Source organism: Phoxinus phoxinus (genome assembly GCF_949152265.1).
Source record: "Phoxinus phoxinus genome assembly, chromosome: 13".
Classification (NCBI taxonomy): domain Eukaryota; kingdom Metazoa; phylum Chordata; class Actinopteri; order Cypriniformes; family Leuciscidae; genus Phoxinus; species Phoxinus phoxinus.
Genome location: NC_136888.1, coordinates 7,696,215 through 7,724,178, shown reverse-complemented (window position 1 = coordinate 7,724,178; position 27,964 = coordinate 7,696,215). Strand labels below are relative to the sequence as shown.

The 27,964-nt window shown below is 36.8% G+C and overlaps 2 protein-coding genes across 6 annotated transcripts in view; one reads left to right on the top strand and one right to left on the bottom strand.

Moving 5' to 3' along the window:
• Positions 1-235, bottom strand: part of arel1 (apoptosis resistant E3 ubiquitin protein ligase 1) — a 62,455-nt gene extending 62,220 nt beyond the window's left edge. For 2 of the 5 annotated variants that reach the window (XM_079631884.1, XM_079631886.1), the window contains exon 1: positions 103-180. The gene's annotated coding sequence lies outside the window, so the exon portion shown is untranslated. Of the gene's footprint in view, positions 1-102 lie in introns of all 5 variants that reach the window. The other 3 variants (XM_079631887.1, XM_079631883.1, XM_079631885.1) reach the window with 3 other exon arrangements.
• On the top strand, positions 233-27,067 carry fcf1 (FCF1 rRNA-processing protein). Its single transcript, XM_079631888.1, has 8 exons — positions 233-354; positions 465-532; positions 2,729-2,800; positions 6,023-6,171; positions 11,414-11,486; positions 20,848-20,935; positions 23,803-23,897; positions 25,374-27,067. Exons 1-8 carry the CDS (start codon positions 250-252, stop codon positions 25,420-25,422), a joined length of 699 nt encoding a protein of 232 aa, XP_079488014.1. The 5' UTR covers positions 233-249; the 3' UTR covers positions 25,423-27,067.
• The last annotated feature ends 897 nt before the right edge of the window (positions 27,068-27,964 follow it).

The window sequence follows — 27,964 nt, the reverse complement described above, 5'->3', positions numbered from 1 at the left end:
ATAAACAGAAAATATGCGACGCAAAATGATAATCAAACAATGTCATTCATAGAGCCAACACTCAGTACTGACATACAAAGTAAACAACAAACCCAAACGTACTGTATGAGTTCATATAGCAATTCATATTTAGCGAACAGCTGCAGTATTGTCTTCTAGATATTTACCTTGATGGATGTCACTGAGAACCGGAAACACCGCAGTATCTAGCGCAAGAAATGACGTAGGAAATGGCGCAGCGTAAGTAAAATGTGGATTGTGTCGCATGATAATGACGTCGAAATACGCTTTGTCGCAAAGTTTAACACACGAGGGCTAGAGAGTGAAATATCTCGAGCATATTCAGCCGGCATGGTAAAATTAAGGGTTTATCTAAACAATTTTCAACAGCGTTTGTTAGATAATGTATTTAATCGCTTTATTACTTTTTTGGTTGAATGACAACTTGTGTTTGTGTGAATTAGGGAAAACAGAAGAAACAGAAAAAATATGCTACCATGAAAAGAATGATCAGTTTGAAGGATCAGAGGATGTGAGTATCATTATAATTATTGTTATTTTATCTATAAGCAAGTGTGTTACAAATAAGGGAATGTAATGTATTAGAAAATCATTGCAAAGTACTTTGGCAAATGATTACAAAATTACAAATGATAAACAGCCGTTCAGAACACCTCTGTTGAAAAGCGCCTAACCAGTGTTCACTCAATGTTCAGCTCAAACGGGTAAATCGCCCAAAATATTGTCTATGATTGGAATAATTGAAATATTTACAAATAATGTTATTTCTATGTGTTTCTCCAAAATAATAAATTGTTAGTGCATTAATATCTTGTGATATACATCCCACCAATTATTGTATTAAACTGTAATTTTAGGTCTGGACCGTGGTTCATTTTAGTCATCATATGAATGATATTACCATGAGTACTAGCAGCAGCTTCTTAAAGGGATAGTTCACCCAAAAATGAAAATTCTGTCATAATTTACTCACCCTCAAGTTGTTTCAACCATGTATGAGTTTCTTTCTAATGTTGAACACAAAAGAAGATATTTTGAAGAATGTTGGTGACCAGACAGTTGATGGACCCCATTGACTTCCATAGTAGGAAAAAAAGATACTATGGAAGTCAATATTGCTGTCTGGTCACCAACATTCTTCAAAATATCTTCTTTTGTGTTCAACAGAAGAAAGAAACTCATACAGGGTTGAAACAACTTGAGGGTGAGTAAATGATGACAGAATTTTCATTTTTGGGTGAACTATCCCTTTAAAGGCTTTGTTTTAGTTTTGTCCCTCTTCCAGACTGACTGTTCCCCACATCCAAAATGCAATATTTGACCAAACTATTATAGCCTTCCTATGTGTTTTACTATGCCACACAATATGCAACCCCATATCTAGATTACAATTGTTGATAATGTTGTTGGCATTATAGGTAGTAGGGTGGTGGGATACCATAAGTACTGAAGGATTCCTCTATTCTGCCTTCTAAAATTGATCAGATTAATGTTTTCCTGTAGACAGGATATGTTGCGCTAGATTTGGGATGAGATATTGTCTTGTCTTCCTACCACCTTATGTTACTTAAAGAGGCAGCATTTTTTTCAACCATTGATTTAAAGGGTTAGTTCACCCAAAAATGAAAATTTCCTCATGATTTACCCACCATTAAGCCATCCTAGACGTTCTTCTTTCAGACGAATACAATTGGAGTTATATAAAAAAATGTCCTGGCTCTTCCAAGCTTTATAAAGCCAGTGAATGGCCAGTTTCTGTTTTGAAGTCATAAAGTACTTAAATATGTGATAAGTGTTCCACACGGCTCTGGGGTGTTAATAAAGGCCTTCTAAAGCGATGCGTTCGTGTCAGAAAGATATCCACATTTAAAACTTTATCGACTAAAATAACTAGCTTCCGGCAGACTGCAAGTCTACTTGCGCCAAAAGAGTAACACTTTGACGATGTATGACGAGTACAGAGTACAGAGAATAGTGCAGGAGAATAGAGCAAGCTTTGACGCCTCTCGCGGTTCAAACAAACAGGGATGGGCAACAGACTCAAGCTCCTCTGACATTTCTCTTTAAAAATTCTTGTTTAGACTTCCAATTCGTGAATGGTGTTTTATTTTGCTCTATTTTCTGCACTCCCGCGTTCATCAATGTGTCATGCCAAGAGTCACTCTTTCGGCGGAAATCGATGTGTACGTACAACCATATGCCGGAAGCTAGTTATTTTAGTCGATAAAGTCTTTCTGACACGAACATATCGCTTTGCTTCAGAAGGCCTTTAATAACCCCACAGAGCCGTGTGGAGCACTTTTATCATGGATAGATGCACTTTTATGGACTAAAACAGAAACGGCCATTCACTGCCATTATAAAGCTTGGAAGAGCCAAGAATTTTTAAAAATATAACCAAATGTATTGCACTGACAAAAGTGCACTGACAAAAGTGAATGTATATCTCCTGTCTGTCTGTGCATGTGAGAGACAGAGAGAGCAGTAGAAAATTGTGCTTATTGCATACCTTAGAATGATTTACAGACAATCATAATCAAGCATTCAACAGCACAATGGTGTAACCTTAAAATAAAACAATTACTTCTAAATAAAAACAGTAGATTATCGGCAACAGCATCACTAAATACATCAATTCATCACTGTGTTGCTCTTTGAACATCTGATGAAAAGTTTGCTTGTTTTTTTTCTTCTTCTTTTTTACTAGAAAAAAACAGGACAGAGCAAAAACACAAAAGAAGAAGAAAGAAGACCCGTCAGCCATTAAAGAACAGGAAGTGTAAGTTTGAATTCTCTCTAATATTGTGTTTGTTACCTTTTAGAGCAGGGGTTTTCAAACTTGTTGTGTGTGTGGACCACTATTTGTAATCAAGAATGTTCGTGGACCACCTCATAATACACATAATAAAATGTCTACACACACAGTCCTACCTGAATTAATCCGCACCTCTAAATAGGCTTACTAGCACTAAAACTATAACTGGCCATCACATCAGTACAACAGGCTTGTTAAAAGAAAGTTTACTGCACACAACGGCTGCCACATATTTAATTTATTTATTTACTCAAGTGCCCGAGGGCATAATCAGGTTAATTTAAAACAACAGGCTAATTTCCTGGTAAAATGAAGGTAAAAAAATAATATTATTTTAGATTTTATTTTGCCTTTCCACAGACCACCTGCAGTACCCTCACGGACAGTTTGGGAATGGTCGTTTTAGAGTTTGCCATACATCAAATGAAATTGAAATCTGCTTATTTGAATGGCATGACATAACAACATTGGCTCACAATATACACCATGATGAAAATGTTTTCAAAATTTTCTACAAATGTAGGCATGCTGTTAGTGAAAAGTTAGGTTTAGGGACTTGGGGAAAAGTAATAAATACAATTTCCAGAGGTATTTTAACCCAGAGGTAAGTTTAATAATACTGTCCAGTAGGGGTGTAACGGTACGCAAAAATCACGGTTCGGTACGTACCTCGGTTTTAAAGTCACGGTTCGGTTCATTTTCGGTACAGTAAGGGAAAGAAATGCAAAACATTAAACTGCTGGTTGTTTACTATAAACTTTTTTTTAACAATTTGTTTACACTTTTTTTTAAACACACTTTTAAAATAAAATATAGGCTAATAAATAGAAAATATATAAAATAAAAAAGAATAAGAAATAAAATACTGCTGCAAAGTTCTCCACTAAATAAAATACTCTCAAACCAATATTGGCCATGACGCTAGCTAGCGAGAGGCTGGGCTAAAGCGAGCGTATGTGGTGATCTTTATGCAATATTTATGTCCGAGGCCGACCCGAGTTAAAATCCTATTTTTTTTCTCATACTAATGACACACTAATGACGTTTGTTTGTGTGGAAAGCCCGCTTTTAACAGAAAGGCATTCGGAAATGTCCACAGATGAGTGCATCAGCGCGCACGGAGCACACTCTTAACACAGGCGCGCTTGCACGTGTTTCGTTGTCACAGCAACATAAACAAATTTCCGCACACAGGAAGACAGATGTAATGGTAATATTTTACATGTATTTGAATCACAAAAACGATTAATCAGTGCAACGCGGAGACTTCCGACACTTAATATGTTCGTGTGGAAACTCGGAATTGACCTATGTTCCGCACACAAAACTAGCCTAATTTACGTGAATGATTGCATTCGGTACACATGTGCACCGTACCGAAAGTGCTGTACCGAAACGGTCCGGTACGAATACACGTACCGTTACACCCCTACTGTCCAGTAAATGTTGCTATCAGTAGATGCATCCAAGTTATTTTGTGATAAATGCACATTTTGCAAAACTTCAAATGAAAACACGTCATCTTGTAGAACACATCTTCTTTTACTGTGTCTGGTACATCTGCTATAATGGCAGTTTAGTTTTAAATTTAAATAAACTAGGAGTGTCATTGATTTAAAAGTAACTAAAATAATAATAATGTTTAAAATTAGGACTTCTAGAATTTAAGAGCTGGATGTTCTTTAGGGATCACACTCTTATTATTTATTTATTTTTTACTTTAGATTTTTTTGCAGATGTTTTTTATGGAAAATTCTGCATAAGGAATTTTAAGATTTTTTTTTTACTAACAATTTCTACTCTTTAAAATGTTTGTGCTTAGTCTACCTACAAATATATTTTCTTAAATAAAAAAAATGATGTCATTTACATTTAGAAATGTACACTTTACACTTTTAAAATCGGCGTACTCGTATATGCAGGTTTTCCAAGACTGTGGAACACACATTTTTCAAAGGTAACAAACAGTTGTTGAGGGTGTGAATTTAAAATTAGATGTATCTTTATTTTTATTTTTACTAAACTTTTAAGTGATCTTAAGGCCCTCTTTTGAAGTTTGCTGATGCCCCCTAGCGGCCCCCTGGTTAAGAACAACTGCACTAGTCAACTCTGAACAGTCCATTTTAGTAAATTTAGTAAATCCATATTTGTAAAGTCACATTCAAAAAAAAAAATCCTTACAAATGCGTCATGACAAATCTAGTGAAATGCTGTAAGTGCTTATTTGTTGCATTCTCGTTCTCTGCCGTGTTTTAGTAAAAGTATTCATCTATTTTGCTGCTCACTGTGTTTTTGACACTGTTATTAAAATAACCACATCATCTGCACCACTGAATGTGGCTCTTAAGCAGGAGAGAGAAGCAATGCCCACGGAATGGAAAAAGCTTGAATGAAGCGTGCTTGGCTCTAGATAAAAATATAGGAATAGATAGAATATAGATAGAAATTATAGAGTATATAGCGCCGAAAGATCATTACCATAAACGACCCTGAGTGCTTGAGTGTGTACAGCTCTGTTGTTTTGACACGCTGCTCACTTTAAACGGTAGAAACAGTAAAATAGTGCCACCCTTGTCATTCTAGAAAGAAAACACTGAAATTATTTAAGGTCTTCCTCTCAAAAGTCATGCAACGTGTGAATGCCAAAGTCTTAAATACAAATGGCTTAGGGGTGTTGTCTTTATATAAAATGGGCCTCCCATTATTCTTTTTTTTTAACTTTTTCCCATTCATCAAGGGAATGTTCCAGGATTGGTCCATCAGTTTTCAAAGAGCATTTTGAGACACTTGCAAAGGGGAGATCTTTTACGTGAACCGAATGGGTTCTATTCGTTTCTAGAGCTCGCCATGCAACAGGAGACTCAGGATTAAAACAGGTTTTAACAGTCTTATTTGAAATGCTTGATACAATTATTTAAAGTCAGGAAATGACAAACCCCCATTGAGTTTCCTATATTGCAATATGTCGAGTTCTGGGTTTATCCTTATTTCATATGAATTTAGAGATAACGCATTGAGCTCTTTGGGGGGGGGGAAACATTCAGGGTGTGCTAGTAGCAACATTCAATATAAAATTAATCATCATTGTAATTTCTATAGAGATATTTATAGTAATATGTTGTGTGTTTGCATTAGTTATTGTATGTTAGGAGAAATAATCTTTGCCTCAACCCTTTTTTTCCCCAGAGCAAAGTATCCATCTTGTCTGTTCTTTCAATACAACACCCAGCTTGGACCTCCATATTACATCCTTGTTGATACCAACTTTATCAACTTTTCCATTAAGGCCAAATTAGATGTTGTCCAGTCAATGATGGACTGTCTCTATGCTAAATGTAAGTCCCCACATTCTTTTCTCAGAATTATTTACAACAATGCTAATGTGATGTGAAGTGAGTGAATGTATTTTGGATGTGTTGATGACTGTAGGGATTGATATGCCGCAACATTGAACAGAAATTAGTGTTCAACACAGTTTACAGCATACACTCTGTACACATGCCACAAGAAATACAGTTCGCAATATATACAGTGTTGTGCCCGTTCATACTTAAAAAGAACTAGCTCAAAGTTCAGTTCACACAGATGATAATGAACTAGTTCATGTTCATAGTTCATTAAAAAAAAAAATGAACTAAGTTCACATATCTAAAAATGAACTAGTTCACATTCATTTTTTAAAATTCTTTTAACAAAGATGTAGGCTATTATTAATAATAATGTTATTTCAACAGTATCTCGTTATTTCGAAATAATATGTGTGCGTGCATCTGTAAATCCGGTGACGCGTGTATTGATTTTTATTAATGAACAAATGTTTTCTCTAAAAGTGTCGACTCGGCTGCAAAGATGAAGTTGACGATCGCCATCTCCGTGTGAACGCGCTTATAGAGAGAAATGCACATAAATAAGCCTAATAATGGATTTTCAGAGAGTAGCCTTTTTCTTTTTTCGTTTTGAATTATTTCGTTTAAAGACATTTCAAGCTTTGTGTATTTTATGTATTTGTCATGTCTGTGTGAGGCATACACTGAGTTTCGTTAAGTTGGATGTGCTCTAGTTCACGTGCAATGCAAGTGAGCGCGCGGGCGCCTCCGTTATATTTGTTTCGTCGGCCTATTCATTAAATGCAGGCAATTGGTTGATGAAAAATTTATTAAAATTAAGATACAATTTATACAAAACGAAATTCACTTTAAAGAAAGGCTTTCTATAACAACTTCAACGGTCAAAGTCATGTCTGACCCGCTCCATGTCTCATATTGCGCATCCTATCTCGGTCGTGCTAAATGGGGAAAAAAAATAACATTATAATATTTTAACAAACATGAAACGCGCTTTTTTTAAATGGCTACAACAGTAGGCCTAGGCCTACATAGCCTTTTATATTTGTACAAATTTCTGCACATTAATTTAATTCTGAATTTTGCACTCACAAGTTGAAAGGCATTTGTTCAAATCAAGTTCATGGATAATTGTGCGTGCATTTATAAACCTAATCATTATGATACTAAAATCCTAACAAATAGGCTATTATGTACAAAAAATCAGATGAGCCCATAATATGAACGGTTAGCCTAAGCATTTTCCTCCCATAGAAAACCATTAGGCTATAAGAACGCTTAATGTGGCTTAATGCAGATTAGAATGTTCCCTTATTTATGTCGAAATAACGAGATATCGATACTGCTACTGTGTCCACCGTGGTCTCCTTTTTGATCAGCGGAAACGATGTTTGCTTGTTTGGGATCTGACTGTCCAGCGTATTTGAAAAAGTTAAGCAAACTTTCCTGTATCACCTAATTAAATTAAACACAAATAAAAGGAACAGAAAATAGCCCTATATTCAAATAATATTAAACATCAATATATTATTCTTCATTCAGTTCTATGCCACATACTCAGATTTAACAGATTTTTTTTACTAATTATCAAAATAAAGTATAGTCCTAAAAATCTATTATTACCAGATCATGTGATCAGAGCAGGTAATTTTACCATTGTTGCCCAGCTTGGCTATACCAGCTCAGTAGGGCTATTGCAAACAGAAGTCTACTTCTGAGAAATTTCACGTTATTTGAGCAGACTTTGCGTGATCGGTACATGATTGGGGCGTTTGGTCCGTGAACGACAGAGCAGAACGTGCAGCGCAGTGCAAACACGGAGCGAAACATTGAGGAGAGAGCACAGCGCGGCGACGCACACGGAACGGAAAATACCTGCTCGTGAAAACTGATCGCTGAACAAGGAGGGGTGGGGCGGCATATATTTTTAGCTTATATTTTCTGCCTTTTTTCTCTAAAGATAATTTTCGGCGGCCGAAAATTCGGTGCATCCAGCTTCTATGGTATTTGAATTCAGCTTTGCTAATTGTACACAGCATCTTTGTTTTGTCAAATGCGCTATCAGGCAACTTTTTAAATGCAAACATTCCTCCTAAAACTCCAGCCTTCTCCTTTATGACAGGGTGACTTGGTTCGGCACACTCACAATAGCAGCCGCAGCTTAAACGATGGCTTAAAACAAATCAAGTATGTGCCCACTAATGATAATTGTTGTATTTTAGATAATTGGGTACGGTTCATTGTATTACTTTATAAGTGTATGTAAGTATACCAAACTAGATCTAGCACTTTGCAGCATCTAATAGCACTTTAAGAAATTGATAATGCAACATGGGAGGATTTGAACTTGAATAACGGAGTGTACTGACGCCTTTCCGCGGTTAAAACAACATTCCTTATGTTCATTCATGTTTATTTGATGCTATAAATGAACTAGAAGGAAGAGATAATCGGTTCACGAGCAGATTTAACTGAGGCTCTACAGTGATCTGTCAGACACATTAAAGAGCCACAAAACAGTATTTGTTTACCTTTTTTCTTTTTTTTTTATGACCAAATTTGAAAGGTGAGACTTTGTTTAATACAGGGCTCCAGACTAACTTTTTTCCCTAGGAGCACAGTGGCCCCTAACTGAAAATTTTAGGAGCACAACCAGGAAATTTAGGAGCACACACCGTAAATCAACATACTAACCAAATATTCACATTTCTACTAATTTCCAGTGTATTACTAATAAATACTTTGATAATAGATGCAGAAATTACAATGCCTTTGCGCTCTGATTTAACGTTACAGCCTCTTGTCTTCTAAAAGCAACCGGCAGTTGATTTATTAACACCGCATACTCTATGCTTTGTTATTAAATAGAGTATTGTTTAAACTGTGAAGTGCCTGCACTGTCGGCAAACTTCGTGTTCCCCGCAGTTATGGGGTAGCGACTGCAACATTCGCAGTTCATGGAATTCGTCTCCTTACAGTACTACCTCAACCAGCTGAATTCTCGCAGCCAGTCTTCCCGAAAATGGTGGGTTCGGCCTTTTTTGCCACTAAAACCTCTCACTCTGAATCATCATCCGACTGTGACACTGTACCAGGGCTGCAACATTTCTAATAGCTCAGTTCAGTTTGTATCACGGTTTTAGGTTCACGGTTTCGGTATGATTCGGTATGTGTTATGTTCAGGGGAAAAAAAGACTACTGTCAAAAAAATTAAGAAATAATCTAACCACAAGCAAAAGCACAAATAAATACAATAGAGCAAAGATAGCCTAGCCTACTAATAAAATAAACTATGCTTTTCAGGTAGGTCTAACATTAGTTTTCAGGTATAGAAATTTAATAAAATAATCAAATGTAAAATAACATTGCATATTTGACTGTATAAATTAAAGATGAATCCTTATTAAAGTTACAAAAGCTATTTAATTCAGAGCTGATTCAGTAGGCTTACACCGATAATGTGAGTGTCTTTCTTCATACATGTTCACTTAAGGCATAACAGATACTGTGTCTGCTAGGATACTCATCAAGACGGACATGTTGACATACTTTTTGTGTGACATACATTCAAGAGCAAGACTTGAAAGATAATATTTGCGCGCTGTCCGAGATGAGTAACCTACGCATACACATAGACACGCGGGCGCGCGCGCGCACACACACACGCGCGCACAAATCTAGACGCGAGTTCTCTTTCGCGTCTTGCTCTTGAATGTTTGCATTGGCAAAATAAATGAGTTTAATTTAAACACCGATGGTAACATCTGCAGTTCAGGTCTCGCCTGCGCTCGTGCGCTATCAACTCCCGGGTGATGACGGCGTAAATGACAGGTCATGTTCGAGCATTTGGCACTCACATTGAACAATGCACAAAGAGTAATCGTTTTCTTCACGTTTTTTTATTATTATCGCTGTTGTAATGTTTTATTTGAGAAGCCAGCAAGTGAATTTAACTGGCACACTAGCCGCAGGTCGGAAGAACGAGTCAATAGTTCGCTTGTTCGTTGCTCAGACGCACATAGCAGGTTGTGATATTTGTCTCCTTCCCACAGACGTTTAAACGCGCGCTCGATTCTCTCTAGGACCCTCCTCCTCCACACATTAGCCACTTACAGTGGCCATTCCCTATTCTTCTCGCACTGCCACACATTCCGGATTCATTGATAAGCCCCTTCCACGTTTAACGTGAAAAAAAAAAAGAAGAAAAAAAAGGACAAATTTACTGGTCGCACATGTGCGACTGGATGTAAAATTCAGTCGCACACTCTCAAATTTTGGTCGCAAAATGCGACCAATTGGTCGCAGTCTGGAGCCCTGTAATATGTTTAATATCAAAAGTAACTGGTCTGTCCTGTCTGTCAGCGTGTTGTCAGTGTCCTCTCTGCTCCGCAATGTATTTTTCACTGTGCGAGAACATGGTGTGGCGTGAGAGCGGGCGTAGCGTGTCGGACGTAGCAACAGTAACTAAGGGGGGCAGGACTTTGCGCACGTCAATTGCATTTTTAATTTTATTTATCACAATATAACCCTTCCAACTCCCAGAGTTATCCTTCGCGTCCAGATCAAATGCTACCACATCTTTAAATTACTATTAGTATTATTTGAAGGTAACATTAAAAAATACGTAGACCTACACCACAAAACTATTTGAGGATATTTTTTTAATTTTACCTGTAACTGCCGTTTCACACCACAAGCGTCAGCGGCGCGCGAGCAGTGCGTATTTTTTTCGGCGTGCATGTTAATCAATGAGTGCATTCACACCGGGAGCAGGAGCGTCGTGTGAGCAGCAATGAAGCGGGGGGTTGCTATAAAACGTTTTTATAGCAATAATAAATAGTTGCCTATGTGTATTTTCTTAATTTCTCCAGTACCGACAGCAGAACCGATAACGTCCGAGCTTATCGATGCAGCGGTCTTTCAAAATTCAGCCCCGGGGCCTGTTTAATACCGGGTTTCGGTACCCATCCCTACCAGTCAGTCAAAATGATGGATCATGATCTTTTGAATGGGGAACAGTTGCAGGAAAATGTTTGTGAACTCTTTGGAATCACAGTTTCTGCATTGATTACTGATTGAATATGATCTCAGTCATAATTACAGAACAACACAATCGGACTAAACTAATTACACATACATTTGTACTTTTCAAGCTAATATGTTTGTATGCATTTTATGTTGTTGTTTTCCATGATCACTTGAGTAATGTGTATAAACTTTTGTTTTGTTACAGGTGTTCCTTGCATAACAGACTGTGTGATGGCTGAGCTTGAGAAATTAGGAATGAAGTTTCGAGTGGCTTTGCGGTAATACACACTTAAGTTACATGCAACAATAGTGTCTCGAATATTGAGGACCAAACTAATTGAAAGTAATCAATTTTTGATTACAAAAATTACCTATTTGAAAATACGTTTCTTGAAATATGCACACATCCACTCTTAATCATTTGCCTAATATGTTGAATTTTAACAGCTCAGTTAAAGGTGCTCTAAGCGATCTCGCGCGTTTTTTAGGCCAAAACATTTTTTTTTCACATACCGCAAACATCTCCTCACTATCCGCTAGCTGCCTGTCCCCTGAACACACTTTAAAAAAAGGCGGTCTCTGCAGAGAGCCCAAGCTCCACAAACAGCAGCAAAAACAAACTGAGCAATAAACAGAGCAACCCGCAGCACGAAACATAACAAACTGTTCCAGCCAATAACCGACAAGAATGATGTGGGGTGGGGTTTGGGGGGTTATTGCGTGGATGAGGAGGAGGGAGGGTCTAGCTAGCCTCCGTTTTGTTTGATAATAATTCAAACATCAACAAGAGGTTACGCCAACCGAGATCGCTTAGAGCACCTTTAACCCTTAAAGACCAATACAGCCGCCCACGGCTGAAAAATTAACTATTGTTCTTAAATGTTTAATAACTTTTGAATGGCTAATCCAATCTGTATGCTGTAAAAAGTCGCGTTTGAACATCCAGAGGCCCAATGTTCATCAGTAGTGAATGTGATTGCGTCAAGTTTTGATCAGCATTGATTCGTCAAAGAAACCCATGCGGTTTGTTCCTCTGATCCAAACAGGAACGATTGTTGATGCTTACTCCAACCCCCATGCCCAGATTGTTTGAAACGATCACCTACTCAACCAATAAACATAGGTTTTGTTTTTTTGCACCACCAATTACCATCTTTCTTTGGAAACTTGAACTGACGCAAAGTTAAATTAGTTGCGTGCGTGCGTGCATGCACAAAATAACATTTGCATGAGAGCACTCTTAAAAACAAATATAAAATAGCGGTACACATTGGATGAGGCACTAAAATTTGTGAGGCACTAAAACAAGTATTTGATACACTGCCGATTTTGCAGGTTTTCCTACTTACAAATAGGGGTGTGCGATATTACGATTTTTGATCGTGGACGATTAAAATGTCTCCACGATCTGCTTTTGAAGAAATATCATAGGATCGTCCATTTTATCAGTTTGCATTTCTGGCGCCTCCGTCTCAACATACTGTACAGCGTGACGTATATCCACATGAAATGCAGAGGAACGGGACACTGTAGTTCATAAAAATTAATTATTTGCATGTGCTTTAAAGACTTGCCGGTTAAACATGTCATTCGCTGCTGATGCGCTGTTCTAACCAAGCGGCAACCTCCCTGTCTCTCTCTTGAAACCAACACGGAAGTGAATTAAACGGCAATTCATCGACTGGCCGCTTGAGGCTGGCTGCAGAAGGGAGTCAAATCTGTATCTCCCCCATGTTAAAATGCCCAACTTTACAGCAGAACAAAACATGTTTACAGCCTGGTTCTCTCTGTGGCTTTGGTCTATAAAGCTAACTTTGCCCTTCATAACAACTGTGAGGGGGGTGCATTTTTTTATAACTCGCCCGTGTAGTTGATTCATATTTAAAGTTCTGCAAAATTAAGGGTGTGTCCACTTTTGAGTGACAGGCGGATTCCCGCTGATGTAAATGCTAGCCGGTTAGCAGTCACTTCACTTCAGCAAATTCCAGCTGCTGAATTTGCCATCTCTGCCGTGTTTGTGCTTTTATTCGGGATTATTTCATATAATTTAATACACCCATTACCTCGCCCACGGCTTTGGATTCCGCCGTTTTTCGTCGAGTGTCGTTCGAGAGAACAGCCAGCGCTGTATTCCAGTCGTTCTCCTCGGTGAACATGCACTAATGAATGTGATGTCTGACAATTTCGTTGCTTTTTGGAGTTTTCAGATTTAAAACAGTCTATAGATATAAAGGCTACACTCGTTCTGCGGTGCCGTTGCTCTGGACAGATTATAACATGCTTATGTACCGTCAGATGAGATCCCGCAGGTGTCTGTGTTTCTCCGTTCATGCAATAAATGCACATCCTTGAATGAGCGCGTATTTCTAGCGCATTTACTTGAACTTCATAGGTAATATATATATATGTTTTGACCCATTTGAGAATTGAGATGCGGCCAAAATCAGAATTTAAAATGGACTGAATAATAAAGCTCTCTATGAACTTGACGAGCGATGCCGCGCTGACGGACCATAGACTGTAATAAAGAGTGACTGACATGTATGCACATAATCACGGTCACACACACTCTCAAGAGTAGCCTAATATTGTAAAGTTACTGCATAATACATTTTCAACAAGCAGAATAACTTAGCTGCACAGAATCGCGATACACAGTCTCACTTGTAGCTATGTCTTTTAACTATTACAATATTTCGAAGGGCAAAAACAGGACCTTTTAATTGCCATTCAGATTTTAATCATCAACTGTCAGTGTCACTTTAGCGCGAGCCCCTGTGCAGTCGCAGACTTGGTACTGTGAGTAGCATATAGCATTAGCTCCCAAGCCTGCTAACTCCATAACGTCGCGCTAGGTGGGCGTGGTTTCAGATAGCCAGGCTCCTCAGCTCCGCCTCTTTGCCCATATTCTGTTATCCGGGAGTGACGAGCGGTGACGCGAGGCCAAGATGGCGACGGCCGGTGACGCGAGGCCAAGATGGCGACGGCCGGCTCCGCCCACTTTAGGCTTCAAAAATGCTCTTCAGAAACCTACGGGTGACGTCACGGACACTACGTCCATATTTTTTTTACAGTCTATGGTTCTAACGGGCGCTTTTCTGAGCGCAAACCCCTGACGCGCACATGCACTAAAAGCTTGTTTAACAGCGCCTGTTACTGGACTAAGTTATCTTTCGAGTCTTATTGCGCTAATACTGTCAAATACACACAAGGTTTACATAAACAAAGTTGGTTATGTCTAAAGTGAAAGAACAGTAGAAAAAATGAAGAAAAAATCTGCTTGTCAAATGCGTGTAGACTCGTTGCGCGCAGATCTTAAAGAGACAGTAGCCCTAATAGTAAACATGCTGCCGCTTGTCCTTAAAGAGATAGTTACCCAAAAATAAAAATGATGTCATTATTTACTCACTCACTCTAATGTTGTTCAATACCTGTATTAATTTATTTCTTGTGCTGAACACAAAAGAAGATATTTTGAGGAGTGTGGCTAACCGGGCGGTTGCTGGTCCCCATTGACCATAGTAGGAAAAAACTATTATGGAAGTCACTGGGGTACATCAACTGTTTGGTTACCCACATTCCTCCAAATAACTTTTATTTTCAACAGAAGAGGGAGACTTATTCGGGTTTAAAGCGGCTTGAGAGAACTTACATTTTTGGGAGAACTATCCCTGTTAATAAAACAACAAAATACAAAGAGCATCTCACTCACTCTTGACTGAGAACTTTAATAGTAGCTTTAATAAGAATCAATGTAAAATTAATACAGTGAAGTCGATGTGTTTTATTTTCATATTTGTTCATTTAATTACTTTCTTCAATGCTGTTAAATTCACCTGTAGCTGAAAAAATAAAGCACTGTTTATTTAATTTGTATAGGCCTATTAAGTTGTGTATGTGAATCTTTGTTTCTTAATTTTTAATAACAAAGACAATGACAAATATTTTTTATCTTTGCCACTTTGGCCTAAATGTCTGCCATTCTTTTTTATTTTATATTTTGTTACCTAAGGCTTTGTTTTTAAAATAGGGACATTAGTTTGGCTGTAATGCTCAGTCGCAAAATAGTAAAACCAACATGAAAAGGAATCGTGATAAAATCGTGAATCGTGATTTTCCTAAAAAAAATCGTGATATATTTTTGCCATATCGCCCACCCCTACTTACAAAGCATGTAGAGGTCTGTAATTTTTATCATAGGTAAAAATCCAGAAAATCATTTTATGATTTTTAAAGGTCCTGTTTTTCCTGTGTTTTTGAAGCTTTTATTGTGTTTACAGTGTGCAATATAACGTGTTCATGTTTCGCGTGTAAAAAAACAGTATTTTTCACAAAATGTACTTATCTGTATACCGCTGTTTTCAGTTTTCACTGTCTTAAAAACGGGCTGATGACTTCCTTGTTCTATGAAGTCCCTCCTACAGAAATGCGTACAGAGTTCTGATTGTGCCAGCGGTTCCTGTGTTGTGATTTGACAGCAGCTTAGTGCACGTTGCCCGGAAAGGTCACGCCTCTTACCATAACGTGGAAATGCATGGCTCAGTGTTATTGTAAACATGGCCAAACAAAGGTGATTTGACTCCGGGATTAAAATAACAGCATCTCGACGAGATGGCGACAAACACTCTACAAACGCAACTCTTCCTCTTCTCTGTAGGAGCGCAACAAGACCACGCCCTTGGGATGTAGTCCAAACCGGCCGTTCACTGTAGGCTTTGAAAGGGGACTTCTGTTAAATAAAATATCTCGCTTGGCTTTGAGCTTTATAATTTTTACAGGTATTATTTATGCTTTAACAGCAACATTACACACTAGCTAAAGTAAAAAAAATGGGATCACGAAGAACAGGACCTTTAAGTAATTAATTAGCATTTTATTGCATGACATAAGTATTTGATACATCAGAAAATTATACACCTGAAAATGGGACCACAGTCTCACTTGACATTTTTATTGTGCAACAGCTGTCAAAAAATTTAAGTGACAATAAAGGGATATATATATATATGTAAGTAAGGGAATTACAACGAAATTCTATATGGCTCAATCAATCAGCAACATATGAAGAACAACACATTTCAATAATATATGTAAACCAGATAAAAAATCGAATAAAAATCAAGAATTATTTATGTCAAGTATTATAAGTCAGTAAATAACTAATAAATAAGAACATTAAAATAATACTGGTAGCAGCATGTATATGATTTATAGTGATAATGGTCTAGACACAGTGATCCTGTATAGGGATAATAGAGGCTACAGTTATTGAAAAAAAGCTGTTTCCTCAAGTCTGTTTGTACAAGACTGTATTGTCCTGTATGTCTGCTGGATGGAAGAGGGTCCAACAGGTTTAGTTACTTGCATCTTAAACTCTTTCACTGTTAAACCTAAAGTGTCATGCTGGAATTCACTTTTGGCTTCAGTAAAGCTAGCTGTAAATATTAAAGCCCCTATTCTCTGATTTGATTGGCCATCTTAATCATTTTGACATTGATCACTGTCAGACCATTCATGCAGATCATCTTAAAAATGTAACTTTAAAATGTTCTAACAACAAAGACTGCAGTGTGTAATGTAGTGCAGCAGAGCAGCGCCAGGAACATCATATGGGACAGTGTTGGGTGTAACGCATTACTAGGTAATTATTGTAATTTAATTACTTTCCCTTGAAAAACTAAAATAAAGAATTACTCTTCTGTTACCTCTGATGTAATTTAGTGAAATACTGTAGACTATAGAACAATTTTATATAAAACAAAACGATGTGGATTCATGTTAAAATGTATTTAATGTAACCTTTTCCTTTAAATACTGGTACTTGGTCAGTTAAAGAATAACTTATGCAATTTTAATATTATTTTTTTGACAGAATTAAAAGAGCAGATTCATGTCAATCCTTGTATTGTTCAACTGAACAAGGTTGATATGAGATTTAAACAAGTAATAAGTAGGGGTCAGGGCTCTAGACTTAAAAATTGACGTGGTCGCATTTGTGCGAGTGTATGGTCACACACTCAATCGGTGTTATAAAAAACGACTTGAATTCAGGACTGAATTTCGTATTGGTGCATCTCTAGTAACAAGTAATGTAGTGAATTAACGCATCTCTAGTAATGCAATACTTTTTAGAGAGAACAGTCTAATTACTCTGTTGAAGATGTAATTAGTAGCTAGTAATTACTTTTTTAGAGTACCTTACCCAATACTGGAATACATAATTTGAATAATCAAATAAACACTGCATAGTCTTTTAGTGTATTACAGTTTTTCTCGATTGCTTAAACACATTTCTTGAAACTATGCCTCATATTCTCAAAACAGTAAACACAAATCCATAACGTCTCACCCAATTCCCCAAACATCCTATTTTCAGGTCAAAATGAAGCTCTACACTCAAAATCATTCACTCTTGCTGAAAAACCAAACTTTGTCCTCAGACTGGACACACAAGCCATCAAAATCAAACACACTACAACATAGTCTTACACACTGGTGCAATAAATTCAAAACAACATTTCCATAACTGGTAAGTTATGTTGCTCGTGGTTCCCCTCCTCACAAACTTTTCACATGATGAACACAAAAGACACAACCAATGGATACATTGGCATATTTTTATTCATTCATGTACCTTTGTAAAAGTACTTTTTTTTTTTTTTTTACTCTATTTTTATTTTTTTTATATTTACTTACGTAAGATATGTGTGTGACCATCATATGACAGTAATAGAGCACACACAAACCTTATTCAAATATGGAATTGTATTGGAATGGTAAAGAGTGTTGGTCGTGACAGGAGGGCCTCCACTAAAGGATAAAATATTGATTGATTGATTATATTTATTTCATTCATGGATATTTCCAACAAAACTTACTTCATCATCCTCATATATATAATTTATAAAACCATGATGAAAAGGAGGCAGGATGAAGAATATCTTATATTTCCTGCCCCCTAAAAAAAAAATCCAACATATCAAAAAACTCAACATTTCAAATCCCCGTCAATGCATGACGATATCAAATGAAACAAATTAGAAACCATAACATCAACCTGAAACAGATTCCAAAGCAAAAGCAAACCATGATCCCTAAATATGATGAACAAGTCTAAGAATGTTCCACGTATGGTTGAAAAACCATCATTGGCCTAGAAAGATAACAGTCTGGGAGTCAAGACTATAAAGGAGGAAGGATGCTCTCCCTTCACTGTCACACTCTGCAGCCACTCTGTGTGACTGTACGACTGCTGGCGTTTTCTTGCTAGAAAATAAACCTCATCAAAGACAATGGGAAATGTTTGCCTCTTATTCAGTGATAGAATTTTGTTTGCCAGCACACCTCACTGAAGCTTCTGATGATGGAGGTGATGGTGAAGTGTCTCAAATTTTGCCTTATCATAGCCCAGCCTCCCTCATAGTCATACCATGGACAAGGACATGGTCAACTAAAGTGGCTTGAATTTCATCCGAGACTTGTCTTCTTGCCCTTCCCCTTACCTTTCCTCCTCTTCCTATCCCTCCCTGACTTCTTTCTTCATGTCTTTCTGGATCTATTGTTCCAAAACTCAATAAACTGATTCGGGCCCTTTTATCTATCTATTGAAGGATCTGATAGATGTGTGTTAAATTTTGACTCTTAGTGTTTTCACCTGGGCAATTGTGTGCTAACTGAGCTAAAGCTGTGCTGACTTGAGTGAACAATACTGAATACTAGTGCTTTCTAAATGACCACATGGTGTAGGCAATGAGAAATGAAGGGATTTGTGTTTATAGTTTAGTGAAATGGGTGTGCTTTTTGATAAATGGCATTATGGTTTTGAAATTTTAGTTCAAAAGCCTGGTTATAGTGTTTAAGCAATCGAGAAAAACTGTAATTAAAAATAAATGTAGTATTATTAAAGCTACAAAAGTTATTCAGTTAAAAGCAGTGAGTGATTCCAGCTTTTCATTTGTTTAACAAACAGCAACAGATTTATTATATTAAGACCTAATTTCTCATTCATGCATGTTATTTTCGTAAAAAATGTAATGTGCCCAAATATCTGCTTTCAAGAAGTTAGATACAATATCTATGAAAATCAGATGCACATGCTTTGCTTCCGATGCACATAGGCAACTTTTTTATTAATAAAAGTACTTTACTTACAACAAAAAATTAAATCGGTGCAGAATTGTAAAAAGTATATTCCACAGCTCTAAACAAAATCCAATTTTTGATACCTCATGTTTTTGAAAATGATAAATATCTTGCAGATTTCTGTTATGAAGCTGTTTATTTTTTTCTCAAGGATTTGATTCTGAGATTTGTTCTGTTCTAGTACTCTGATTGTTGGAACTAGCTTTGTTTGCCCTTGGGTTTTGAATTGCCACAATGTCATAATTTTTGTATTTCAAGGCATTTTTTCTGTTAAAGACCCACTCCGATGAAAATCATGTTTTTCTAGGTGTTAACATGTTCTTGTGGCATTTTTCTGATGTTAGAGGACATATCTTGAGAAAAATAAGCTCAAAGTTGTATTTCTGAGTATTTCTACATTCAAATGTCTGTGAATCAGTAGCAGACGCAAAAATGCCGTTTAAAATAGACTGGAGTTATGACGTAGTAACTCCACTGGGCGGGGCCACGAGCTCATACTCAAATTGGAACACATACTGTAACAAATAAGTCACTTTTCACCGTCTATCAATCGTCAAAACTAAAGTTTGGAGAGCACAGACTGATACCGTCAGTAATTACATCATTACATAAAGAGAGAGGGCAGCCAGCCTCCTCCAGCCAAGCAACAGGCGACATTCCGCGCTCGTCCAAGTAGACTTGCACACGCCGGGTGGCGACGAGTTTCACCTGTCGCAGTCCTTTGTCCTCTCGTGTGTCAAGCCCATCACTCGTGAGAGAGTCAGTCAGTTTTTCAGATATAGCGGTGACATTAGCATCATAATAATCCCGAAATTCCGAGCAATCCACTGATACTAAATATGTCCTGATTGATCACTGTGGGAGGGATGAAATATTGAGACGAAGTCGAGCTGTTTTTTACCGCGACGTCTCGGAGTGAAATAATGATCGGTGATCGGTGATAACTTTGATTAACTTCGGATAATAATAATTAACGTGTATATATAATACTGTAATGCTTCTCCGTGCCAACGGCTCCGCCCACAACGCAGAGGCGAATTGCTAATGAGCTACTGCCGCTCTGCTGAAGCGAAGTCCCAGAAAACGGCACAAGTTTTGAGATTTTGGCTAAAAATGGCATAATCATAATTTAAAGACCACTGGGAATGTTTCAAAATAGCTCAAAATATGATCGGAGTGGGACTTTAAGAACTCATGTGTGAACAGGGCCTGTTTAAAAAAAAAAATTGCAGATTGGCTTCAGCAATTTGGTGGGATAAGATGGAAGTAACGTTGCCTAAAAAATTGGTCAAAAGAGGCAGCAGTGTCATTTGCATACAATTTTATATCACAGTTTCAACAGCATTTCTGTGCTAATGTGTGAATGGTAGCAAAATAGTTAAAAGATGGCAAGCTGTTGAATGTGTGAATAGTAGATATGGTGCATTTACCAGAAAATGTAATGGCAATTTTACTGCAGTTTTCATTTGTGAAAGGCTTTTTGAACTTTTTGTGCAGGATTGCCAAAGATCCCCGCTTTGAACGCTTGCCTTGCTTACACAAAGGAACGTATGCTGATGACTGCTTGGTACAAAGAGTAACACAGGTATGAGAACTTTGTTAGCTGTGGGGTTAGAATTGTTTCGTATTCCCAAATAAATTAAAAAAGATTCACAAATAGAACAGGGAGACAAATGCAGATTTTTTTTAGTACTGCAACTTTTGAAACGAGCCAATCAAATACGTTTTTAAAGGGGACATAAACATGGAAAGTGTCAGATTTTCATAAGTGCTATAATCGGGTCCCCGGTGCATCTACCAACCCAGAAAACGTGACAAGTGACAACCCAGTAACTTTGTTTCGGTAAGCCTTTCTCTGCAACCATGTCAAAAATTAAGCCGATCAGATTTCGCTCCCCTTCTGACATAAGAAGGGGATCTTATTATAATATTACCACCCCTAAACACTCCACCGTTTTTTGAAATGGGGTTATTCACCGTCTACCCTACACTTAGATATGTGGGGGGTTTTGGATCACTTTTACACACGACATGCTATCCGGCAACAAAGGATTCCATGCATTATGCTAAGCTAGCGCCGGCGCTGCCAAACTAAGACAATGTATGTACTGAGACAAAAATACTTTTGCCCACCTATCTAAATGTTAGGGGAGACGGTGAATAACCCCTATTTCAAAAAAACGGTGGAGTGTTCCTTTAATCTGCACGTATTCAGTCACGGTGTCGCCATTTGGTTTCGCAAGCGACAACAGTGTAACCAGTTCTAACGCAATGGCAGAAGTTTGAGTAAAGCATGTAAACTGTTCTGTCGTCGCTGCACAGATGAGCACAGAACACTATTTGACCAAAAAATGTCACAGCTATATAAAGACCTCAGGGAACTCTCAACTTGTGTAAAAGTTAAACATGACAATGCAAGTCGATGAGATGAATCAGTGTAACTCCACAACAACTGCATAAATGTATGTCTCCACTAACCATTCAGAAACATCCAGGTGCATCTAAAAGTTGCAACCTCTTCCTGAGTCTCTGTAAGGCTGCACTCCGCTACTGGTTATTGTTATTGCCAGAGTATCCGAAACTCATGTAAATTATTGGCCATCTTCTCGGAGCAGCAGCTCATTTGCATTTAAACACACAAAAAACACAAACACAAAAATGGTGCATTTTTTTGGCACAACCAAAATTTGACATGCTATAATAAATTATCTGGGGGGTATTTTGAGCTGAAATTTCATAGACACAATCTGGGGACACCATAGATTTATATTAAATCTTGTGAAAAGGGCATAATGTCACCTTTAAGAGATAGAACCATAGACTGTAAAAAAAGATGGATGACGCATCTTCACTCTCTTCCATTGTAAAAAAGTAAAGTGTTCTAATATAAGCATTGACATCTAGCGCTGATTTTGAGCCTGAGGCTTTGTTTACACGGAAACGATCTGAAGAAAAAACGCAAAAGTGGCGTTGTTATCACTTTTTATTCTGCGTTTAGACGAGCGTTATGGGGGGGGGGGAATCTGCGTGCATATGGTGATGCAAAAGTGTGTGAAATTCAATGTAGTGTGCACTCCAGGTGGCAATGTGAAGCACTGAAAGTGAAAGAGACGCTGACAGTTTTTCATGTTTAATGCGGTAAAGCTGCTGCTTTGACCCTCGGTGCTCTTCGCGTGTCGCTCAACAATGACTGAATTGTTTTTTTGTTTTGTTTTTTGTCAATAAAAAATTAATGCTATACTAGTTTGATAATGTTTTATTTTCCTGTACTGGCGCATGCCTGTGACGTAAACGTGTACGCGACGCCTTCACTGTCTAGCAGACTTTTGCGTTTTTACCGTTTTTACCTTTTAGACTGAAACGCGATGGTGGAGCGTTTTTAAGATTTCCACTCTGGAGGGTGGTCTCACTTTTTTGCGTTTTTAAGCCCCAAAAACGAAAGTCGCCGTGTAAACGAAAGGCACATCCGATAAAATATTTTTACGTTTCCACCCATGAGCGTTCTCGTGTAAACGGTGCCTGAGTCTGCGCAGTAGTGAGCGTAAAGTGAAGCCGTGGTATCAAGCTCCCCCCTCACTCCCACAGGTTCGGTTTGTACAGTTTAATGCAGAACAACACCTTATGTTGGTGTGAAATAAAGTTATAGAAATGCAGAAATTAAAGTTAAAGCTCCAATCTCCTCCTGAAGATCCTGAACAAACTTGTTGCCTCAGTGACTACTTCGCTCAGAGAAGACGTCACGTCACACTAAAAAACAAACTTATTTTAAAAACTAACACTTAAACTTACTTGTTGATTGTGTTTTTAAAACTACCTAAAATGACAGAAACCATCTTTGAAAAAAAAATTTGAAGTGTAATTTGATTGTTTAGTTTGTCGCCTGTCCCATTAGATTACATTGAGAGGGAGGGCGGGGTTTATGGCCTAAACTGCGTCCAGCCTCCTGGGGGTGATCAAAGTGCTTTGGCTTCACTTTTCAGGATTTGTGTGGCACACTTGGATAGAACCAATACATAATTATGCATAAATAACAAATAATATTTTTTTTAAATAAAATATTTTTTTAATTCTGGATATTGAAAAACTATTTCTTGATTTTTAAATGTTTCATGAAAAAATATACATTTGTTTTTATTCAATAAAAATTATTTCATGGTAACAGTGAGAATGAATGAAGTTATTGATCCAAATTATTATTTTCTTTAATTAATTTATGACTTTTATAAGATTACGTTCCAATGTAAAAATCGTATGCATATTTTAATTGCATTATGAGGCTTATACCAAATGTATGTTTGGAGTTTAAAAAAAACAATAATTAAATAAGATTTGTTTCAATTTCAATGTCAAATTAATCATTTGGGATTATGAAACTATTCTAACCTCAGAGCCGATACATATTTTATATTTTGCTTTACATTCTGATCAAATGATTCCCTTTTGCTCCACTAGCACAAGTGTTACATTATGGCCACGGTGGACAGGGACCTAAAAAGGAGGATTCGGAAGATCCCAGGAGTCCCAATCATGTACATCTCCAATCACAGGTACACCAGCTCTTGCTCTGCTTGGTTTAATTACCAACCTTAGCTAAGCCTAGCATTAATGTTACTAATGAGGGGTCCTGGAGGGTGCGGGATGAGGTTGGTAGGCGTTTCACTTATTAGTTGGTGAGTGCAAGAGAGAGAGAGGCTAGGTTATGTGCAAGCTCCAGACATTGAATAAAGCCTTTATCAAGTGGGAAATGGTGTAGCAACTATTTGGTTGGCTTATATTTTTACTAAACAAGGTGGTAAACAATAGTAGGCTAATCTAAATTTGAGTTGCCAGTTATTGTCTGCTTTGCTTTACAAACAAAAATTATTCAAACAAAACCAAAGCAGGATCAACAGTGCAGCACAGAATCCTCATGTTTCATTTCTGATAAAAAAAATATTAAAGGTGGGGTATGTGATTTGCAAAACGGCTGGCAGATTTTGAAAATACACAACTCAAATGGTCCTACCTTCTTTCCTTTGACTCCACCCACTCAAAGAACATGGACATGGATGGGGGGAGGGAGGGATGGTACGACCGATTGATTGACGCACTTACTGTCCAATGATTCTAGGTGGTCTTGGAAATGATTGGCTGGAGTTTTTCGAGTCCGGCCTGTTCCACAAATGATTAAATTGCTTAATTTTTATTTCAGTGCTTCTAACTCAGTGGCTGTAAGTGGGTTAGGAATAGGATTTTAAGTGATTTTGGAAAAAAAATGGCCAAAAAAGAGAATTACATACCCCACATTTAAGTTGAATGATTGAATGATTAATTCATAATATTCAAAAAGATCACTTGTTGCCACCTACTGGCTTAAAGATAAGTAACAACTGTCCTGGCTGCCTTTAACCAATATCCATAAACTGCCTCCTGCAAAATATCCACGGAAGTATATAGTATATATTTTTTTAAGAATTAAACATTGTAAATAGATTAATATATGTTTGAAAAGTGAATCTTCATAAACATGTCAAACAATAATACCAACAAAGCAAACAATCCCAAATAAAAAACGTAGTATAGTGCTGGCAAATGCGATAATGGCAGGTACGAGATTCTATGCCAGTTTCTGAGAATGAGATCAGTCTTATCTGTATTTTAAGATGTCGTATAGTTGCAGAAAATATTCATCATATTAGTTACTTTTTTTTATTGATTGCATGCCATTCACAATAGCAATACATTGTTCATATATATTGATTATCCCCAATTTTATATATATATATATATATATTACATTTTTGTTTATAAAATGCATACCACAAGGTTTTTAAGGGTGGGGGGTTGTGTTATTAAAGTATTATTAGTGCTTACCTGCAGATACACTGTTCAATTAAGTTGATTTTTTTTTTTTGTCAGATTGGACTTCTGTTCGTGTGTGTTTGTTTCTAAATGCATATAAATTGTGTATATGTATTAATTTGCAACAGAATCATTTATTTTAACCTATGTAAATTAATGCAATTATAACATTTATTTTACAGGTATAACATTGAGAGAATGCCCGACGATTATGGCGCACCACGGTTGTAGTACACAAGTGGGTTTTTTTTTTTTTTTTTTGCTTTGTTTTTTGGGGGGGTTGTTTTTTTCCCACCTTCTACCTTTAAAAGATTTTCCCAGTGAAATGTCTTCAGTACTCCACCATAGTCTTTGGCGGCCCAGTGCACAGAACATTGGTGGAAACTAAAATGTGTGGGGAAAACTAGCAAGAAAGTGATCTGCAACAAATAAAAGTGATTAACACACAACTTCAGTGATTAAGACCTCCCCTTGTTAATTTGCACAAAGTCCAAACTTCTCAACTTTGTACGATAACACTTTATTTTGATGGTCCCTTTTGAGTGTTCGGTTTATTATAAGTAACATTGCAACTGCATGTCAACTAGCTCTTATTAGAGTATTAGCTGACTGTCTGCTTAATATCGGTTTACTCTTTATTGTAAAGGTCTTCTAACATAGTCAGTAGAATGTCCTAGTAACTTTGCAACAAGTCAGCTTATTCTAACCCTACTAGTCTACCAACACTCTTTAGAGATAGTAGACATCTAGGTGCAATGTTATTTATAGTCAACAGAATGTGTTAAAGAGACCATCAAAATAAAGTGAAACCCTTTGTGTATATATGCAGAACAAGTTATGAGTGAACATGCTTAGTTTCATGAACTATGCTTGAATATCAGCCATTTCAACTGAAAGATGAAGGGTGTGATATTAATGTTGTCCACTAGAGGGCGACACAGTATAAGGAATCTTAAGCCTAATCTTTATTTTATTTTTTCTGTCCATTATCATCCCTTTGAATTTAAATAAATGCATTGATCCAGTTAATTTGTTGTAACTGTGGTTTACTGACGTTATGGTTTAATACAATTAGTGTGCATAGAAATCTGTGAAATGCTTATAGGTCATTAAATGTTTATTTAACTGTTAAAGAAACCAATAAAACACATTTTTAAGTTCCTAGACATGATTAAAAATACTGTTGTCCTTTTAAAATCTGGACAATTTTTCTTTTGCACAATAATATGTATTATAAAATGTATTTAAATAAAAAAAATTGTGAATGTTAAATGCAAGCATAAGGTTAGAAACATGTACAGTGGAAATAAATAACAATAAAAAGGCAAATGTTTCAGATAAAGTTTTGAGCTGCAGATCTTCTCATTCATTTGAAATTGTTTTGACCATGCATTTCATATACATTTAAATTATAAATATGAGTCCACATACACCAAATATATTTTGGTCAAACTCTAACTTTCAGAGAAGATTCATGATGGACTTTGCTATAAAAAGCACACATTACAATATTTTTTACAGATGTGCAAGTGAATTTCACAGCAAGTGAATTTTTTAGTTATGCAACACATTTGTACAAAAATAAATGGGTAACACTTTACAATAAGGTTCATTAGTTAACATTTAGTTAATGTTAACTAATATGAACTAACCATGAGCAATTCATTTGTTACTGTATTTGTTCATCTTTGTTAACGTTAGTTGATGATAAATACAGCTGTTCACGGTTTGTTCATGTTACTTCACAGTGCATTAATGTTAACAAGATTTTAATAAAGTATTAGTAAATGTTGAAATTAGCAAAGATTAATAAATGCTGTATAAGTGCAGTTCATTATTAGTTCATGCTAACTAATAAATGTATTTATGTATCTCCTGCCGTTCGTTCCTCCATGTTCAACAATGATAGTGATTGTGCTTGGCAAACTGCATATGCTTCCAAACTTGATACGTTGATTAATAAAATTGTGATTGCTATTGCATTACAATGGCAGGCCATTTGCCAAATTAGCAGACATTACAAACATGGCATGTCAGATATTTATGGAATATACATGCATGTCTTAACATTTTCAATAATTGAATGGATAATTTTGCATGTGATGTCTCACACGATGAAAGAATGTTTAGAAGTTGTGAAGAGTTAGACAGTTTCACTGAGAATCGATTATCAGTTTTGACCCAAGCATGTGCATTTAGATATTGTGCAAATTGTAGACAATTGCAATTACTCTTTTGCACACGTGTCTAAATAAATAAGAGTTCCAAATCTAATGTGAACAAGAAACTTATTGTACTTATGTTAATAATGCGGTGTTAATAAAAATAACTTTTATTTGCTCACCACATTCTTATTTTTCGTCATCTTAACAATTACATCTCAGTCAGTTGTTTACACATCACCTGCCATGCAGTTTAATCAAATCACCATTGAGAAACAGGTTACATGTTTGTAATGTCTGCTACATTATTCTCGGCATGATTATTATTCGCTTCATGTGGCTAAAACCATATTAACCATATCTGCCGTGCTACACCGCATGACATTTAATTGGGCTATACTGGGACATACAGCTAGCAACAAAAGTCTTAAATTCATACAATTATGGCATAAAATGTTGCATGAGAAGACATAGAGAAGACCCAATTTCTGCTCCACTGGGTTTAGTAGATTATGGCTGCGTGTGCAGATTAATTTCAGTAATCTGTAGAATTTGACAAACATGCGCAGATGCCCCTTTTCTGAATCTTGCGGTTTAGAGATGTAATGCAA

Excerpts from the sequence above, each read along its gene's own strand:
- fcf1 (XM_079631888.1), top strand. The coding sequence starts at position 250 with ATGTGGATTGTGTCGCATGATAATGACGTCGAAATACGCTTTGTCGCA. Across the intron at positions 355-464 it reads GAGCATATTCAGCCGGCATG|GGAAAACAGAAGAAACAGAA; the intron begins GTAAAATTAAGG and ends TGTGTGAATTAG. Across the intron at positions 23,898-25,373 it reads ATGTACATCTCCAATCACAG|GTATAACATTGAGAGAATGC; the intron begins GTACACCAGCTC and ends TTTATTTTACAG.